Source organism: Lagenorhynchus albirostris, chromosome 5 (genome assembly GCF_949774975.1).
Source record: "Lagenorhynchus albirostris chromosome 5, mLagAlb1.1, whole genome shotgun sequence".
NCBI lineage: Eukaryota > Metazoa > Chordata > Mammalia > Artiodactyla > Delphinidae > Lagenorhynchus > Lagenorhynchus albirostris.
In genome coordinates, this window is record NC_083099.1 from 120263261 (window position 1) to 120284432 (window position 21172).

Genomic DNA, 21172 nt, shown 5'->3' on the forward strand with positions numbered 1-21172 from the left:
ACAAAATACTAGCAAACAGAATCCAACAGCATATTAAAAGGATCATACACCATGATCAGGTTGGGTTTATCCCAGGAATGCAAGGATTCTTCATTATACACAAATCAATCAATGTGATAAACCAGATTAATAAACTGAAGGAGAAAAACCATATGATCATCTCTACAGATGTAGAAAACGCTTTCAACAAAATTCAACACCCATTTATGATAAAAACTCTCCAGAAAGTAGGCATGAAGGGAACTTACCTCAACATAATAAAGGCCATATATAACAAACCCACAGCCAACATTGTTTTCAATGGTGAAAAACTGAAAGCATTTCCACTAAGATCAGGAACAAGACAAGGTTGCCACTCTCACCAATATTATTATAGTTTTGGAGGTTTTAGCCACGGAAATCAGAGAAGAAAAAGAAATAAAAGGAATCCAAATCAGAAAAGAAGTAAAACTGTCACTGCTTGCAGATTACATGATGCTATACATAGAGAATCCTAAAGATGCTACCAGAAAACTACGAGAGCTAATCAATGAATTTGGTAAAGTCGCAGGATACAAGATGAATGCACAGAAATCTCTTGCATTCCTATACACTAATGATGAAAAATCTGAAAGAGAAATTAAGGAAGCACTCCCATTTACCATTGCAACAAAAAGAATAAAATACCTAGAAATAAACCTACCTAAAGAGACAAAAGACCTGTGTGCAGAAAAATACAAGACACTGATGAAAGAAATTAAAGATGACACAAACAGATGGAGAGATATACCATGTTCTTGGATTGGAAGAATCAACTTTGTGAAAATGACTCTACTACCCAAAGCAATCTACAGATTCAATGCAATCACTATCAAACTACCAATGCCATTTTCCACAGAACTAGAACAAAAAAAATATTCACAATTTATATGGAAACACAAAAGACCATGAATAGCCAAAGCAATCTTGAGAAAGGAAACCCAAGCTGGAAGAATCAGGCTCCTGGACTTCAGACTATACTACAAAGCTACAGTAATCAAGACAATATGGTACTGGCATGAAAACAGAAATATAGATCAATGGAACAGGATAGAAAGCCCAGAGATAAACCCACGCACATATGGTCACCTTATCTTTGATAAAGGAGGCAAGGATATACAATGGAGAAAAGACAGCCTCTTCAATAAGTGATGCTGGGAAAACTGGACAGGTACACATAAAAGAATGAAATTAGAACACTCCCTAACACCGTACACACAAATAAACTCAAAATGGATTAAAGACCTAAATGTAAGGCCAGACACTATCAAACTCTTAGAGGAAATCATAGGCAGAACATTCTATGATATAAATCACAGCAAGAACCTTTTTGACCCTCCTCCTAGAGAAATGGAAATAAAAACAAAAATAAACAAATGGGACCTAATGAAACTTAAAAGCTTTTGCAGAGCAAAGGAAACCATAAACAAGCTGAAAAGACAACCCTCAGAATGGGAGAAAATATTTGCAATTGAAGCAACTGACAGAGGATTAATCTCCAAAATTTACAAGCAGCTCATGCAACTCAATATCCAAAAAACAAACAACCCCGTCCAAAAATGGGCAGAAAACCTAAATAAACATTTCTCCGAAGAAGATATATAGTTTGCCAGCAAACACATGAAAGGATGCTCAACATCACTAATCATTAGAGAAATGCAAATCAAAACTACAATGAGGTATCACCTCACAGCAGTCAGAATGGCTATAATCAAAAAATCTACAAACAATAAATGCTGGAGAGGGTGTGATGAGATGGGGACCCTCTTGCACTGTTGGTGGGAGTGTAAATTGTTACAGCCACTGTGGAGAACAGCATGGAGTTTCCTTTAAAAACTAAAAATAGAACTGTCATACGACCCAGCAATCTCACTCTTGGGCATATACCCTGAGAAAGCCATAGTTCAAAAATAGTCAAGTACCACAGTGTTCATTGCAGCTCTATTCACAATAGCCAGGACATGGAAGCAACCTGAATGTCCATCGACAGATGAATGGATAAAGAAGATGTGGCACATATATATAATGGAATATTACTCAGCCATAAAAGGAAATGAAATTGAGTTCTTTGTAGTGAGGTCGATGGACTAAGAATCTGTCATACAGAGTGAAGAAAGTCAAAAAGAGAAAAACAAATACTGTATGCTAATGCATGTATATGCAATCTAAATAATAATAATAATAATGGTACTGAAGAACATAGGGGCAGGACAGGAATAAAGACGCAGACGAAGAGAATGGACTTGAAGATACTGGGAAGGGGAAAGGGTAAGCTGGAACAAAGTAAGAGAGTGGCATGAACATATATACACTACCAAACATAAAATAGATAGCTAGTGGGAATCAGCCGCATAGCACTGGGAGATCAGCTCGGTGCTTTGTGACTACCTAGGGGCGTGGGATAGGGAGGGTGGGAGGGAGACACAAGAGGGAGGAGATATGGGTATATATGTATACATATATCTGATTCACTTTGTTATACAGCAGAAACTAACACAACATTGTAAGGCAATTATGCTCCAATAAAAATGTTAAAAAATAAATACCAATATGGAAAATATGAATATTGTTTTGCTATATAAAGGAAGTGTGTTTTGGGATTTTATCAGATTGTATTTTTACCTAGTCTGCTGTCTCTGTCTCATCTCCTTTTGTACACATATATGATTTCAATTCCCCACAAAACCATTGGTTAACACATTAACTATTACAGAAATTATCCAGATGCCAGTTTTTTTAAATGACCTTCCATTCTTAAAACTAGAGTCCTTTGATTTGTGTACTACTTAGTTTACCATTTCATTCCTTAATTTTTGCTCTAGTATTTCTTCTTTTCTAGGAAATCTGTACAGTACTTCTCAAGAGGGAATTTTTAGCAAAGGAGTTAAGAAATTCTATTTAAGGAAATGTGCACAAAGAGAATAATAATTGGTTCTGTTTATTAAAAGCTGTTCAAATTGTCTGAATATTAGTTGCTGTTTTCTTGAGTGGGAAAAAATTGGCATATTTTTATATCTATATGGTATTTTATCTTCTGGATATTAATTTTTTGGCAAATTATGAAAACCCACCAGTAAATTAATATTATTTGGAATTCTGCAAATGGAAGGTTTTAAGTAACTGTTTATATTTGTATTATGAAGGAGTCAGTACACACTGAAATGTGATTACTTCAGAGTGATTCACAGTCATATCAATGTCCAGTGATTTGGGGTGAGGAATCTCTTGTGCTTACTTTGTGCAGACTCTGTGCTGAGCATTGTGGGACCAAGTTCATTTCATTGTACTGTATTAGAAAAAGAGATATCACCTTACAGAAATTCTCATCTACTTTAAAAGAACAAATTTAATCTATTTAGTAAGACTATGACTGGTCAATTCAAATGAAATTATAGTGGAAAGATACTTTAATTCTGTTATCACGTACATAGGAATGTCTTAAATTAGAGGACAGTGCTTAGCAATATATGTATACTTTTTTCTCAAATGCAGAGAAAAAAAATACTTAAAGTCAAAATACATTTGGTGTTGGTTACAGTGCCTGTGTCTTTGTCCTGGGGCAATTAATTCATTTGAGGAATATAATTCTGCCTTAGCTTCTCTTGACCCAACTTTATGTTCTTCACCAAATCAGCCAGTTCCTTTTCTTCAGTCCCCAAACCCCTCCACATAATGGAATTGTGGCAAATTGCATGTTGTTGGAGATTGAGAAAGCCCATGGTAATGAAACTTTTGTTTTTTTCTCAATCATTGCCTACACAGTAAGCAACAAAAGACTAGAACAAGCTGTATTCTAGAAACCCTTCAAGCATATGAACAATTGCCCAAAAGAGCCCCTCTCAGGCACACTGTAGCAGCCAGAAATCAATCGGTATAATTCAACCTTAGTTCCCATCTCTCCCTTTACTCTTCCAAATGGGTTAGTAAAACTTTACAGTAATTGGCAACAAAGACAGTTGAGCAATAGAACATAATCTTCATGGACTTTGTACCAACTATCATATAAAAATTCTCTGCGGCATAATTTATAATATTACTAACGCTCAGGTATATGATGCATGCATTTGCTGATTTTTCTCACACTCTGTCTTCCAGGCATATAAAAAATGAGAATAAAGTTAACATCCCTGAAAGGCATATTCATAATAAATTATTGCTTGGAAACTGCGGTTTTCAAGTTTAATTGTCTCTTTCCCTTCTATAGATTTATAGTATCTTGACATATGAGAGGAATAAATGGGAAGGATGACTGGGGACTCATGGATCCAGTAAAAGAGGGAATGTGATATTTTGCCACCTGCTCACCTTATTATAATTTTGTGAGGATTGAGTAAAGTAATTTAGTACAGTCTCTAATAACAGGAAAGATTTGGATATGGAGTTTCTTTGGTCAAATAAATGATCAGATTAAAATGAGCATTACTGAATACAGTAATCTTGTCTTAACCTTAGTTTAGTTTTTGAAAAATGTTTTTAAAAAAGTATCCAGCTGCTTTTTTTTTTTTTGATCTAAGTCTGAAGGGGGAAAGGAGAAAGAATCTAACATGTGTCCCTCTTTATGCCAGTCATTAATTTGTATTTGTATTATTTCTCTTCTTCACGACCACTCTAAGATATATATTTAAATCTTTGTCTTTTAGATAATAAATACAAAGTTCAAGAAGACTAGGTAGCTTATCAAAAGTGATGTGTACAGTAATTGGTGGAAATGGTTATGGTGGATTCACCCACACACTTTCAATGTTTGAAAATTGTATGTTACTTTTTGGTCTTCATTTTGATTATCAAATGCTTACATAAAGAGTGAAAGATAGGACTAAATACGTACTGATCCCATTCTTATAGTTGTAGGAAAGGAGCTTTCTATTCCACTCCCTAGGAGAGAAAAGTAAGGGTTGAGTATTACCCTCATGCTCTCTGTTCCCCATTCTCCATCTCCTTTGACCAGAAGAAACTGGGTTGTTAGCCAACTTTTGATACTGGCCAATATGTCACAAGACCTTTGGCCTGTGAGATATTTTGGTCCATAAGACATTTGGTTCATTCCAAAAGGTCCTTAAAATTTGGTCCTATATAAAATGTCCATGAGCATATTTGGTCCATGCCAAATGATTTTGGACAGGACCAAATTATCAAGGACCTTTTTGGTGTGAACAAATTTCTTATGGACGTTTTGGACAAGACATAGTCCTGCAAGGAATTGGTCATATGGTTCAGCCACTTTTTATAATTTTGGTGGGTTTGTCTTTAGGAGAGTAAGGGGGAAAACTTAAGTCCAAGGATTTCTTGCTTTAACACATTTTTTTACCCCACTAAGTCATTCCACATATTTCTCTTACAGCATTTTATATACCTAAGAGGTCCTCAATAACTGTGGGTTATTTGAATCACTCAGTGAATCAGTAAACAGACAGATAAATGGAAAACAGAGCACTAATTTAGATATTTGTTGCTGACTTTTAAAGTTTTAGAAATAAATTTCTCAAAATATATTAGAATTATTTTTTCAGTTTATTTTAGATTAAAGGAATTAGTCACTATAGATCCTAAAATCAGTTTTTGAAAGTGTGTTGAAAGGTGATTTTAGAGGCTATAAATAGTTTTCTACATTGGATAAGGGACTATGGGCTGAAGAGCAGTTTTATTTTTCAATATGTTGTGCTACTATATGGTTAACACCTACATACAACCCCAGGCAGGTTTATCCTACCATAAAAGACCTCTATAGGTTTAGAGGTGGGATGACTTGTTTCATAAAGCATTTTGATTAATGATTCATATATCATTCTGCTTTTCAAACATCACACCAACCATTTTATCCAAGAATTATTGTGTTACTCAGAGATCATTTATAATTTCACAAATGTTCTCTCCTTGTATGTATATAACATTTGATATAAATTCTAATAACATAAAAATGGCAGTATTATTTTTGGAGCTGATGATCCACACACTATTGCCTTTATGGAGTTTACCTAAAAAGATTAGGTTCACATCCAGACCACTTAACATGAAGATTAAGTTAGGACCAGAGAAGACATTTTGGTTAACCAGCACATAGACAAAGGTACAGTAGACAATTACTAGGAATCCAGAAAAATTTTCACATTACAGTTACATATCAGGAGTTGGCACAAGGTAGGCATTTAATGAAAAATTGCTGAATGAATGAATCCAAGGCAACTTTGGTACTGGTTTGGCAACCATACCGTGTTAAGAGAAAGAGCAAGCATGTCTCCCTTGCATGCAGAGAGAATAATTAGAGAAAAAATTCCCTCACATCCTATGAAACTTACATCCTTTCTGGCAGACATTTTGATCCTATTGGTGGTGTTCTTAGCAAAAGGTAATAACCATGGCTCTAATAGATGAAGGACTGAAGTGAGATCAGATAATCCAGGCCTTGATTGCCTCAAATATATTGTTAATTTTTGGTAAAATATTAGGCTAAAAGTATAAACTTTGATGCTCTAGTTTTCTTATCTATTAAATAAGGGTACTGTTAACTGCTGTGTTATCAGAGAATTCTCAGGAGTCAAAATGAAATATTAGCGAAAAGTTGTTTTAAAATAAGAGAAATAATATTAAAACTGATCTGGAGTTGCCAGAGGACTGCTGGTAGTTAGCTTGTCTGTAAAAATAAATGACATAAAAATATCAATTACATTTAAAAACTGATTATTAGGAATTCCTTCTGTTTAATATTTTACTTGAGAGTTTTAAAAATTACTATGAATTATTAATATTTATTAACTTAAGAATACATCATTTGTATCTGGAGCTGAAAATAAACCTATTATGTTTTTATTGATTTTTAGAGCTGTAGAGCAGAGGTTTTTAGATGTGCTTACTTTTTAAATAATGAAGATGATGTTTGTCAATTATCAATAACTAAACATAAGAATTCATTAATTTCATAATGGCTGTAGACTAAAATGTTCTAGATTAATCTGCTATTGTTTGAAATAGGAGCTTGAGTTATGCTTAGACCATGGGCTTTGGAGTCCAGAGGAATTCTTTTTAATTCCTGACTTTGATAATTAATAGCTGTGTGGCTCTGGGCACATTCTTTATTCCTTATGTATTTTTAAGTGGAAAAAATATTAGTCTCTACAGAATCATTCTGAGAACTAAATGAGATAATGTTTGCAAGAGAGTGGCATGTACATATATACACTACCAAACGTAAAATAGATAGCTAGTGGGAAGCAGCCACATAGCACAGGGAGATCAGCTGGGTGCTTTGTGACCACCTAGAGGGGTGGGATAGGGAGGGTGGGAGGGAGGGAGACGCAAAAGGGAAGAGATATGGGGATATATGTACATGTATAACTGATTCACTTTGTTATAAAGCAGAAACTAACACACCATTTAAAAGCAATTATACTCCGATAAAGATGTAATATATATATATATATATATATATATATATATATATATATATATGGTACCTGGTCCAAGTAGATACTTCAAACAAATAGATTTTTCAAATATTATAAAAATGGTCATGATTATGGATAACACTAAAAGTAATGTGGTTATAGTTTTATAACAATTTACACTTTAAAATCATTTTTATATGAATTCAATACTTGTGATGACTTCTAAAATATTTAGAAAATTTTATTATTTACAATTTATGGGAAGCAGATTTTCAGAAGGTGAAATGCCCAGTGATTCTGGTAGTTGACAGACAGGATTAGTGTTCAAATCTTTTGACTTCAATTTTTCTACAACAGAATGATTTTCCATTTTAACATAACTCAGGTTAGTTTTTAAATGATTGATAATTTCTCAAAGCACTCTTTTGATAGTCAGTATGATCTTGATAAGACAAAGTGAAGAGGTAGTGACCAATTGTAGTTAGAAACATAGGGTGGAGAAAATGCTGGAATAGAGCAAATTTAACATTAAACTTTAGATTGTCCTTTCCAAAGAGTATGATACATTTTGAAAGTTATCATTTCATTATATTTTAAATTCCTTTCCCTCATTTATAATGACCTTACAAATGTCAGGGTTTCATTTCCAAGGCTGCATTATCAGAGCCATATTTTGAGATCACACACATGCGCACACACAAACACACTCTCACACATCATATATGCATACATACATATATAGAATTTAAAATATGAAAGGAGCATTGGAATTGGAAATGCATATCCTTATATATATAACTAGGCACTATGAACTTTGCAATATTATTAACTATGTTATTCCTAACCAAATGTATGCTTTATACATTTTGATATGAAGACTAAATATCTAATTTAGAAAGAGCCACCAGAAAAATATTGAATCCTTGACTAATGTCATAAAGTTTTATGATCACCAAATTATACATTTTGAAATGCCATAAGTACTGACCTGAAGTTGTTGCAGGACTCATCGTAGAGAAATTCTCCAAAGACGCTGGAATAAAGTTGGTTTGACGTTAGGGCTTAGAGTAGAAATATATTACAAAACATTGAGTGCAGTTTGAATATTCATTCAAAGGGCATCTGATCTACCAGAGTTTCCGTTTCATCCTTTCTCATCCTGAATGTTCCTATTTATTTATTTAATTATAATTTGATTGTGATACATTTGATGAATTTCCAGAATCTCTATGTATTCTCTATAAATTTACCTATGCAAAATATTTGCTTTATTTTACCCATTTAAGAAAGATATCTATTTATTCATCATAATTATATAGAATAATTTATATTTAAGAGAGACAATATAACACACCATATCTTGTCAGACCTAGAATCAATTGTTTTGCACTGAAACAAATGGATGCCAAAATAATCTTACACATGATAATATCTACAGGGAACTAAGTACTGTTTAAGTATAAAGTGCTTTTCACATAAAAGATAAAAACTAGCTATTTTCTTCACCCATTTACATGTTTAATATTTTTAAAGATATAATGATGACTATATTAAAAATAAAGAAAATCATATCTTATGATCTAATGAATTTGTTTTCATTCAAAACAATATTTATGGTAAGTGGGTTAAGAGGTATGTCCTCTTCTACTAACTAGATTGTTTATTACGTTATTTCTTCATTACTGCACTGTCTTCTTTCTAAAAGATCTATAGCAGTTCCATAAATGTTATATGGTAGATTATTGATGAAGAAGATAAAATAAGTTTTATAAGATATTTTCATAAAGAAGATAATATTTTAATTTTCACTATGTTTGGTTTGACAGTATACTATATAAAAATCAAAGGTATCTGTGAAATTATTAACCAATTTAACAATGTAATAAATTTGAAAATTCACATGATGCAAGTGAATATTAAACTTAAATACCTAAAATTAATTATGTTGATTATGTTAATTATATTAATTATGTTTATAAATGTGTTTTAATGTAGTTCAACAAGTTAAATATAACTTCAACTTCTGGATCATATTCTTGAGTTGATGTTGTGATATAGTTTATTGCATTTATGATCCTTATTCTAAGTTAATTCAAAGGATATAGTTTTATTGAATAAATAAAGTTTTTAAAACCACAAACTCCCCTCTCCCAAATAGTCCCACCATAGAGTCATGAAAATAAGTTTCAGCACACCTGTCAATTCATTTGCCTCAGCAGACCTCCAGAAACTGATGCCTATTCAAATAAAGATAGCAAGATACCACCTTTCTAGAAGAAAATTGACTATTGAAAAATAATCAACATTGTTTAAAGACAAAACTATTACAAAGAAACTCTAATATAAGTGCTAAGAGCGCAGATATTAGGCTAAGACCGCGTGGGTCAGAATCCTCAATCCACCTCAAAATAGCTAAATTTTCTGTATGTTAGTTGTCTCATCTGTAAAATGGGGGTAGTAAAGATACTGTGTAATAAGATTGGTATGAGGAGTAAATGTGTTGATAGAAAAACCACCTGTTGTAGCTAATAATAGTTAGTAGTAGTTTTCAGCTCATTTGAATCAGACAAAAATCCAAAACAGTCTCTGCTCCAGCAGCTATGCCAGAGGGGACCAAACCATCAGTTGAAGAAGCACTTAAGAGCCTGAGCTGTCTTCTCACTGAAGAGGCACAGCAGGATATAGTAGGGGGCTTAGTGAAGGAGTACTGTGCTTTATGAACCCATGTTGTAAAGGAAAGCAACTCGAGGTCTGCAATTTTGTATCCACTATAACAAAATTTTAAAAATGCATGTTTTTTTATGTTTCCTTTAAGGGCAAATCTATACTGACATCTCATTCTGAAGCAAAACTATTTGAACTGGCAATAAGCTGTTTGCCTTTATTCCACTTGATGTGGATATTTATATATTGATGAGCTTTCTAACATCTAAAAATTTCTGAATTCTAAAACATATTTAGCCTGAAGGTTTACAGATAAGAGATTGTGGATCTGGATGGGCCTGGCAACTTACTATTGTTTTCAACCAAAATAGGACTCGGTACACATGTATACATGTTTGTTGAATTAAATTGAATGGGAAATAACCAAAATGGAAAATTTAGAATAACCTAACATTGATAGGCATTATTGTCTTGCTATTATATTTGATGCCCTATATCTCTTCCCCTTTGATTATTTTTATCTTAAAATTATTTATCATTTTAAAATAAAGTTTTATTTTTTATGAGTAACTGGGATGAATCAAACTCATAATCCCCTCTTTTTCCTTCCTTTCCTTCCTTTTTTTTTTTTTTTTTTTTGCGTTATGCGGGCCTCTCACTCTTGTGGTCTTTCCTGTTGCAGAGCACAGGCTTTCTGGATGCGCAGGCTCAGCGGCCATGGCTCATGGGCCTAGCAGCTCCGTGGCATGTGGGATCTTCTCGGACACGAACCCATGTCCCTTGCATTGGCAGGCGGACTCTCAACCACTGCGCCACCAGGGAAGCCTTTCTTTTAAGTCCTCAGTCAGAGACTGGATTTGCCACTTGACTATGTAATCTAATAATATCTATATGACTATCACAAAGTAATGTGTCACTTTCCAATGCAGGGTTCCTGGAAAGTCAGGGTGTGCTTGGCCAATGGCAAAAGTGTGATCAGACCCACAAACATTTATGCATGCCAGTATTTTCAGAACCTTTTTGATGTTTGATGTTTTACAAACATTTTCTCACTGACATTTTTCTCCAAAACAGTTTCTCCATATTTTATTTTTACTATGTAAATGTGTTACCTCAGTCAATAAGACAGGTTTCTAAAGTCCAGGGTGATCCCACTGCTCCCCTGATACATAGCTAGAATTTTAATTTCATAGCTTAACAATTCAAAGAAATCAAATAATGTTCACAGGTACCTGTAATATGAATGCTGTTCACATCAATATGGAAAATGGCCAGTTGGCTGGATTTCTTTGCTTCAATGCCTTGAATCATTTCTTCTTTTACATTTTCATCTGACACCCACTGGGCAAAGAGAAGGTCAAATATGACTATAATGCTGCCATTTCTGCAAAGCAAAAAAATGACATAAGAGAAAAAAGTTAACCTTCTTCAAATGATTTGTGTTCAATTTATGTAAGGTGTCTTTGAAATTCTCCACGGTTATCCCCTTGTTAATCCTTATTACACCTATACAAAGTAGGTCATATCAAATATTATCTTTATTTCACAGGTGGAAGTAAGAGAAATTTAAAGACAATGTTTCTCCAAGAACACAAGATATATCCAGATTAGAACCTGATTTTTCTGAGTTCCACATTAGCATGCTAATCCCTAGGCTAGACCACAGATACTTGTGTCAAATTAAACCAAATCACATGGTATCATGACATTTATTCTTATTTTACTGTTTGAAATAATGAAGAATGTGAATTTGTAATTTTTCATAGATGACTTCTAAGTAGGAATAGGTCTAAAGTAGTTTCACTGATTTCAGAGAAAAATTTTCTATATAGTTTACGAATGCTTGATAGCAAGCTTATAGCAACTAATTTATATCTACTTTTTCTTCTATATTCTTAATATAAAATAAATAAAATATGCCCTGATTTAGAAGGGTAGAAAGAAGACAAGCATAAGTGGATTATTGGGAATTTGTGGGATATTCTGTCTCATGGTCAAGTGTTGGGATTATCTTGCCTACTCATCTCCGACCGTAACATTAGAGTTCAAGTACATGACCCAAGTCATCTTCTCTTTTACTTCATCGCCTTCTCTGAAATATGCATTTTCAAAGTTTTCTTCACTGGTGATTTGTTTACAGTTTAAAGAATCATAAAAATGAATAAAGTTTGGGCCCACTAGAAATACTGGAGAGATTTTTGCTCTTCTGTCTACATTTCTACTTTGCTACTGTGCTTTTAGGATACAACTGCTTGGGAAACAAACTCTAGCTCTGGTCTTCATTCTGTATCCTTCAGTAAGCTGGGGGTACTCAGGGTTTACTTGGACCCTTCAGAGGCAGACCAAGGAGAACCAGATTTTGCATGGCATGTTTGCTGGTTCTGAAATTTACACATTCACATTCATATCCTTGTGATATCTTTAAGTTAATGAGTTTCTTGAAGGATTTCATCAACTCCTGAAGAGTTCTTTATGTATCTGTATGTATATATGTCTTGATAAAAACCTATAATAAATGTTTTTTTTTTCCTCCAAGACTATATACAGGATAAAAATGTTCCTGAAAGATCACAGCAGATCAGCATTTCCTCTCGGTAGGATATTCCTTTTTGGTTTCTGTGCTATTATTCAGGTTCATCGTTTAACAGAAGTGATTCCTTTTTATGTAGCTAGCTTTTCATGATTGATGTGAACAGGATTCTCTGATCAATAATTGCACATTTCACCTCTATTAGATATATTATTTTAAAATGTTAGAATGTTTAACTTTCCAATCATCTGATTAAATCAGAGTATCCAAATCTTGTAAATGGCAAGGCTCCTTAGTAACTATTTAGGTCCGGGTTCCCAAACTTACCCGCACATGGAATCACTGCTGTCCTTGATAAAAATAGATTTCATCACAGACACTGTTTTTATCTATTCTTCCACACTTGTTAATTTTTCCATGCTGGCTGGTCTCTAATTTTGTTTGAGAATAACTCTCCATTTTCTCATGTCTTCTCCAACCATTTCTCATGTCAATGATAGTTTTATTCATGGGCATATGACGAGGCCCTGGTCAATGGAACATGAGGGGATGCTGATCGGAAACTTCTTGAAAACTTCTCTATATTTAATCAAATAAAGGTTCATAGTGGACTACTACTCTTCTTTGTTGGATGTTATTATGTATACATGTGATTGCTGGAACTGTCACATCTATGTTGGGACCATGAGGCAAGCTATGATTGACAAGCTAAAGATAGTACAATAAAACAATGAAACCACCTAAATTCTTGATTATATCTCTGTCATTGTTCCACTGAGTTAACCTCTGCTGAAACCTCCAGATTTCTTGTGATGTCAGATGGTAAATTCTTGTTGTTTAAGGCACTTTTAGTCACATGTTCTGTTAATTGCAATTAAAAAAATCTTAACTGGCATACAACTCTCAGGCCTCATCCATATTTATTTAAACAGATGCTCAAGAAAAGGGAGATGACTCTATTTTTGCATCTGATGTTGGCCAACATTGCAATTTTATAAATAGGGAGAATGAGACTCAGAGTAATATAGGTAACCTTGCCTAGAGTTATACAGCTTATTAATATCAGAGAGAGAGAAAGGAATAAAACCCAAACCTCTGTTTCCCAGATGTGTTTTGCTATAGTTCCCACCCCCACCCCACATACCACTGCTATCAACACCATTATGAACTATTTGTCAATAGGAAAGACAATACAACACATTTGCCTAGATGCAGATCCAGGTTTTTATCATCTTACATTGTTACCAGAACTTTATATCTAAAAAGATGCAGAAAATAGCTAGTTGGAATTGGGGGGGGGGAGGATGGATATTTTATTGCCGCCACACTTTGAGAGATAGAAGCTTCCCTCTTCCTGTCCCTTTCCCTTTCTCCCTCCTCCTCCCCGCCACCTGTTCTTTTTCTTCTCATTTTCCCTCATCCTCCATCTCTTCCTCCTCCTCTGCTTCCTCCTTTTCATTGTCTCCTTAACAAACCTCACCCCCCAAAAATTCTTAAATGGACAGGGTTCAATATGGTAAAGATAAAGTGAGAGTGAGCAAAGTCCATTAGTTTCTCTGTCTTCAATTTCTAATCTTTACCTCCTTGGTTGCACAGCAGATAGCTTTAATTCTGATGAAATCGGATTTTTCTCTTTGTGTAACTTTCACATATTCAGTTTGACTGACCACTTGCTTTTATTTTATTTGAGTTAGGGAGTAAAAGAGGTAAGGTAATTTTGGTAGAGAGCGTACAAATCTGGAATTTTCTTTCACTGAGTTGAAAGTAACTGGATAAGTTCATCCTCAGGCATAAAACATCTTTGTATGAAAGATGTGTTTTCTTACTTGTGAATTATACATTGAATTTAATAATTTATACTTTGCAAGGACAGGAGTGACAGATCCTATATCCACATACAGTTGTATTCTTTACAATTTTTTTCTTATTCAGAGTAAATGTTGAGATAAGAGAGATATACAGTAAAAATCAGGAAACCCATAATAAACATTTGTGTTTCATGTAATAAGAAAGCTATATTATGTTAGTAGTTTAATAATGATCTCTATCACTGCTGTGAAATTGAATTTATTTATTAAGGTAATGTGAATTCTTCCTTTAGGAAAAAAAAAAACAATGGCCATTTTCATTTCAAAGTACTGTTCCAGTGGAATATCTGAGTCTGTTTTTTTTTTTTGTTTTTAACAGATAAATCCTATCATTATACAGAGAGCCTGTGTGCAATAAATCAAATGTTTCTTATCTCTTATTTTCCTTAATGATACTGATAACCTCTAGGGTTGCTGAGTAAACAAAAGTCTTTCCTTTCCTAACTTGATGACGTATCTGTGCTCAAAGGGCAAAATAAGCTTCATATTGCCATAAAGTGTAAACAGCACTTTATTAGAAGAATCAACTCCTAAATGCTCTTTGAGTCAAAGGGCTTTCCACAAAGCAGAATAATAGAAAGTGTTCCCAGATGAGTGTAAACCATTTGCTTGTCCTGTAGAGTGGCTCTACACACACACACACACACACACACACACAACTTAGCAGGGGGAGCAAGATTTGACATTAAATAATATTTTTAAAAGGAAGAAGCGATAGATTAATGACTAAGTTTAGTATTCTGAGTGCTATAACTTGACCATGTACACAAGAATGGGGTGTGTATTTCAGTAAAATCAGTAACAAAAAAGGAAATAGGCATTTTAAAGGATCTTTAGATGTATTTTTCATAGTTGGTGTGGCTATTGTTAGTAAGTTGAGAAGTCAGTTATTTCTGTGTCTTGATTTTATCAATTGGAGTTTAAGGTGAAAATAATTTACAAAAGGAATTAGGAGTCTGTCAATTTTTTCTATAAGTGGAATATGTCATTTTAAATGTGATTATTTAAAGTAAACCTAAACATTTGCTTGTTACTTTCTTTCCTGCTTCTGAATTTTTCTCATCCTTTTCTTCTCTGTCTCCCAAAGTACCTACCTGTAATTTATATTACAGACATTTTCATGAAATTCCTTTGCATTGCATCTTTTAAAAACTCACTTCTGATTTAAAAGTAGTTCAGCTACAATGAGGTGAAAGTCTCTCTACACTGATGAAGTATATTATTTGAGAATTGTTATAAAATACGTATCAAGGCTTAGGAACTATGTTAGTCTCCCAGGTAGTTTAAAGGAAGGGAAAGAAATAATTCCTTAGCTCAAATAATTTACAGTTTCACATATAGTGATTTTACTATCTAGAGAAACATAAGTTTACTTAATAAATATCAAAGAAAATGCTCGGGTTTTGATAAATCACCAGACCTTATATAAAAGTCTATATTCAGCAAATTTTCCCAATCTAGTAAAAACAAAGTTATCCAGCATGTTGTAAACAAGAGAAGACAAAGAGTTCCATTAGCAAAACTATCCTAATAAACTCTGCACTAGATACTGTGCTTTGCATGGGTTTCACTGGTTAGAGCCTGAGGAAGGCGAGGAAGGACCAGGGTTACCTCTCCTTAAGCAAGGTTTTAGTTCTAAAACCTTTAAGAACTAAATTTGAATTGAAGATTTAATGCAGATCTCCACGGTCAATCCTCTCCAAAACTGGAAAAGAGAAATTGGTTCCACTCATTCCAAAGCAGAGAAATAAAGTGAAATAAAATCTTTCATGCATGGTTTTACCTTCACAGAATAAATACTGAATAAATATTTTAAAACAGTGCTTTGAGGAAAACACACAAACAAAAGAAAATAATAAAAACCTTTCCTGAGAGTTCACCTGTGTCATTATAGCCCTGAAATTAGGCCATGAAAGAGGCTATCAGAGATCATAAGTCCTGGAAAACAGGAGTCAAAGCCTCTGTGTTGTGGATAAGAATGAAGCCAGTAGATGGAGGGAGGGTGGACTGGCTACTGAGACTATGATCTCATGAATATGCAGTGGGATAAAGAATGATAAATATAGATAGATAAGTAGGTGAGAAAGAAGGAAACAGAGTTCTAATTTTTTTTTTTTTTGGTATAAAATGAATCTTTGTGCTTTTTTTCATGGTGCTTTTTTTGGTATAAAATGAATCTTTGTGCTTTTTTTCATGTGCTTCCACTAAGTGGATACATTTTGTTCCAACAAGAAATGGCAAGGCCTAAAGTTTCCTTCTGCCCATTAACTAATTCTGTCATTGTTTTTCTTTTTCTAAACATAATCTCTTTTCCTTTGACTTGACCTCCCTACCTCTATTTGGTCATTGAGAACTAAGGACCCTTTTACTAATGTCAGGACTTTTGTGAAGACCATTTACCAAGTATCTTTGGTGCCAGGCTTTCAGGTTCAATTGTTTCTGATTTGAGATAGGAGATTAGTCTTTCTATAAAGTGAGGCTCACTGCATTCTCCAATGACCTGGAGTACCCTATGGCTTCTATTTGATATAGGTTAAATGTCAAGACTCCTAGGCATCTGTATGCAGTCAACCTCAGCCTTCTCCATGTGTCTCTGAAAGATTTTGCACTTAGGAGAGAGAATCATGTTAATATGAGATAAATTATCTAGCATTATTATTATTATTTGTTACAAATATAAAAGTTTATACTATGCCACTTTTCTCAATCCTCCTGGAAAATGTTGAAAATTCAAAATGTTCCATTTTCTCCTAAAAATAGTGACACTCTTTTACAAATATTAACAAAAAGATCACTATTTTGTGATCCTGTGCTTTCTATCTATAGAAAAATTTTGAGCTATACTTACTCAAATTGTAAAACTCTTGAGTTTTTATATTCATTTTTCAGATTACTTGATTGAAAGATATCATCTATCTAAAAAAAGAAAAGGTTAAGAAAAGGCATATTAAATTTAAGATTTTGTTTAAAATTTTAAACAAAGTAATCTTTATATTCTACTTAGAACTGTATTGGAGTGATTTCCTTCTCTGTGATGATGGGTCTCATACATTTAAGTATGAGTAAATGTAAATGTAAGTACATTTACATTTATTGACTAATTTTTTTCAAAGAGAACAAGATCTATGTATCTTTTGGCAAGTGGTTAGCGAAACTATATTATGAAATTTTAAACTAGTTGAGGAAAGAAGGTCTCTTACCATTTGCTGAATGTCAAAAGCAAGAACTTTGAAATCCACTGAGAGTTTGTCTTGCAAATTAGGATTATATGTAACTCCGGATGTTATTGTCAATGTCCCTCTGGCTTCATGACTTTTTCCAAATGCTGCATCTAGATGAATTAATAAGAAACAAAACACTGAAAATGTGAATAATGAATAAGAGAAAATATGCACATTCCGGTTAAGACATAGAAGTAAAGTTCTTGCTTAATGTGTTGGCCCTGGAGTTCTTGATTTTTTTCTTTGCAGTCTTCGTGTTTCATCATCAGCTGTTTTTTATTTTTTAACTTATATTTTTAGCTATCTAGTTGTTTTAAAAGATTGAATATTAAACTTCTTCTTCTCTATCCCATTATTTTTTTTTTCTTTTCTTTGAAGTCTAACCAACTCTCCAAGCTTCCGAGTTTTGTTTGGTTTTTGTTTCTTTGTCATTGAGATTTTCTGTTGGAAGATACAGGGATGATCAACTTCCACCAATCATGGGAACTGATTCAGGGAAACATAGTGAGAAGTGGACCATTAAAAGTTTTGTAGTTACTTTCAGATACTTCTTGAACACCTGGCATCAAGGGACACTGCTCATTTTCTACATGTGGATTGCTGTGAAGATTTCAGTGTGTGTATTACTTTGGAGCATAGCTTTGAAACTACTTCTCTCATTCTAATAATTATAAAATTGGCCTGTATGACCTTTTGCCATTAGATGGAGACTGTCATTACTGGAGAAGTTATTGAGAATGCTGCAGAAAATTTATTATCTCAATATGAAACAATATAAGAAAAAAGCTAACAAACTGAATACAAACATGGGAAATAAAATGTGCCACTAAGGCCAGTACAATCCCATTATGAGATTATTTTCTTTGCATATATATTTATATTTAAAATGAATTGCTTCAGGTGAAACTCACACAATGATGAAATCATTAGTAAATGTAATAATAATGATGCATTGACCTGGTATGAGAAGATGTTATTTCTTCTTTTCCCAGATGGGGAAATTTGGGCTTAGATTCACTAAGAAAATTTCCCAATGTGATAAAAGTGACAGATCTGGAATTTAGAAAAAGGATTGACTGACTTCAGAACCTAAGATCTGTCATATATTGACACAAATCTCCTAGTCCAGAAGGAACTGTAGAATTATTACTTTAAACAATAAACTTGCACTTCGTCTATACAGTTACCATTGCATAATTGATGTAACATATTATTAGTACTATTTCATTTGTTTTTTAAATATTCAAAATAACATTTAGACTTGCATATTTAAAAGTGAAAGGCAAGGAAAGACTGAGGAACTGTCATGGATTAGAGGAGGCTAAGGAAACATGATAACTAAACCCAGTGCTGGAATCTGCACTGGATCCTGAACAGGTAAAGACCTTAGTGGTGAAACTGGTGAAAGTTGAATAAAGTGTTTGGTTCAGTTAATAACATTGTAACAATGTTAATTTCTTGGTTGTGACAATTATACTATGTGTGTACTAGATATTGACATTAGGGGAAGCTGGATGAATGTCTACAATTTTTGCAACTTTTTAAAAGTCTACAATGGTTTCCAATAAAAGGTGTTAAGAGTATATAAAAGTAAAAGTATGTACTGAAAGTAGAATGTCTTATATCCCCTAGTGTTCTATTATTGCCTATCTCAAATCCCTTCTTATATTCAGTTGTTCACAATTAAATCATATTAACATTTATAAATATTTATTTTTTATTTTTCTGGTAAAATAACTAACTTTTGTATTTTTATTGAGCATCAAGGCTTCCAATAGACTTCCAAATAATTACATATCCTTGAAGTTATTCACAGTATTTAAGTAAGACCAAAGCAGCCTCTTTTCTAAAAGTCTCAGTGAATTTCTATAATTTATTAAATTGTTCTTTTAATTATATAAAATATCACAAGCTTTCTTTCTCTTTAAAATATACTCCTGTATGTAGCTATAGTAGTTAAATAAACCAGAAATTATATTGGACTTATTTTATAAAACTATAAATCATATTTATTACATTCTAATTTACTTATTTACTAAGGGAAAATAACTAACTCAAAGGCTGAGCATTTTGTTTTCTTGGTAAAACCCAAATCACTCACATATAAAAGGTTTTGCCCTGAGAGTTTTCAGAAGGAATTAATATGCCTATATATAATTCATCATTTTTTTAAAAAATGTGAAAATGTTCTCAGAAAAAATAAATCTAATACCCAAGTTTCTGCTATGCTGCCATTTTTAAAAAATTATCTTAGAAATGAATAAATGGTAAAGAAGAGCACAAGTTCTAAAGTTGGACTGTCTAGTTTGCACCACCTGGCAATGTTGCAAATTTAAGCAAGTTACCTAAATCCTCTGTCTCTGATTTTTCACCTATAAAAGGAGGGTAATAATAAAAGCTAACTCGTAGGTTTGTTGTAACAAGATAATACAATTGGAGATCTTTTAAAAGCAGTTGGTACAGGTAATTTAGCTCTAAATAAGAATTACCTTTTCTTTTTTCTTTCTGTCAATCACAAATTGCTACTCAGGCAACTTGAGATCTTTATAAATCCACAATTACATTCAAGTTGCCTTATACTGTTGCAATTCAAATTGTTGTACTAGTAAGAGAATAAACATATAATTCTCTAGAAATCAACAATATTTTTTCTTTAACCTGGCCTACTTATCTTCTTCTATGGTCAACAATGTTTGAATAGGTTTATGACTTAAATTCTATCAGAACAGACCCACAGGCTATGAACCTACTTTATTATATGTTGGAACTGAGAACATTATCATTTTCTGTTTTAAAAACTTAGTCTCATGTTTGAATCCTGAATTAAAATCCAAATTATATATCATGTTAAAAAAATTCTATGAAGTAAACTACGGTGAAGCATCTGGATACAATATAAACACCTTGCCATGAAAGCACAGCAATGCATACAATATGCTGGCAGGATTCTGGAGATTAAAGTGTATACATTCATCTGAGAGCACTTTTCTGTAGCCAGGTCTATATGACTTACCTCTTTCTGATCCCCTGATTGACAGCCAGGCCACTGCAATTAACCCAACACAGAGCACCACCAATATGGCAAAGAGAGCTGCAAACATGACTTCATAGGTGCTGAGAGAATGGCTCCTTGAGGGTACACTTCGCTTTGAGCCCATCTTTGGTCTTTGAAGGTTTGCTACTCTAAGGGCTCTGAGAGAGCATAGAAGCTTCACCAGCTGAAGAGCACAAGCTCTCAAGTTTTCCAAGAAGACTTGTCTAACAAATCTACACTAGTCTTACTAGTCAGTGTAAATGAGTTGTGTATGTCCCTTTGGCAACATTATGTCTCTATACATTAAGTAGCTTTAAAAGTGCAGTTAATGTTTAAAAAGATATTAGTGAGTACAGAGAAGCTTAGAGTTGTAAATGTTAATCACCTGAACAGGCCAGTTGTCAGTGTAAATGATGTTAACTGCATGTTGTAAACAAAAATGATACTTTATCATT

General features: G+C 33.3%; 1 protein-coding gene across 1 annotated transcript in view; it reads right to left on the reverse strand.

Moving 5' to 3' along the window:
• TMPRSS15 (transmembrane serine protease 15) overlaps positions 1 to 20841 on the reverse strand; it is a 133033-nt gene extending 112192 nt beyond the window's left edge. Inside the window, exons 1-5 of the mRNA XM_060149405.1 lie at positions 20697 to 20841; positions 17663 to 17793; positions 17311 to 17378; positions 11297 to 11448; positions 6616 to 6649 (exon numbers count right to left, since the gene is read on the reverse strand). Coding sequence (XP_060005388.1) covers positions 6616 to 6649; positions 11297 to 11448; positions 17311 to 17378; positions 17663 to 17793; positions 20697 to 20841 — 530 coding nt within the window. The remainder of the gene's footprint in view (positions 1 to 6615; positions 6650 to 11296; positions 11449 to 17310; positions 17379 to 17662; positions 17794 to 20696) is intronic.
• Positions 20842 to 21172: the final 331 nt, after the last annotated feature.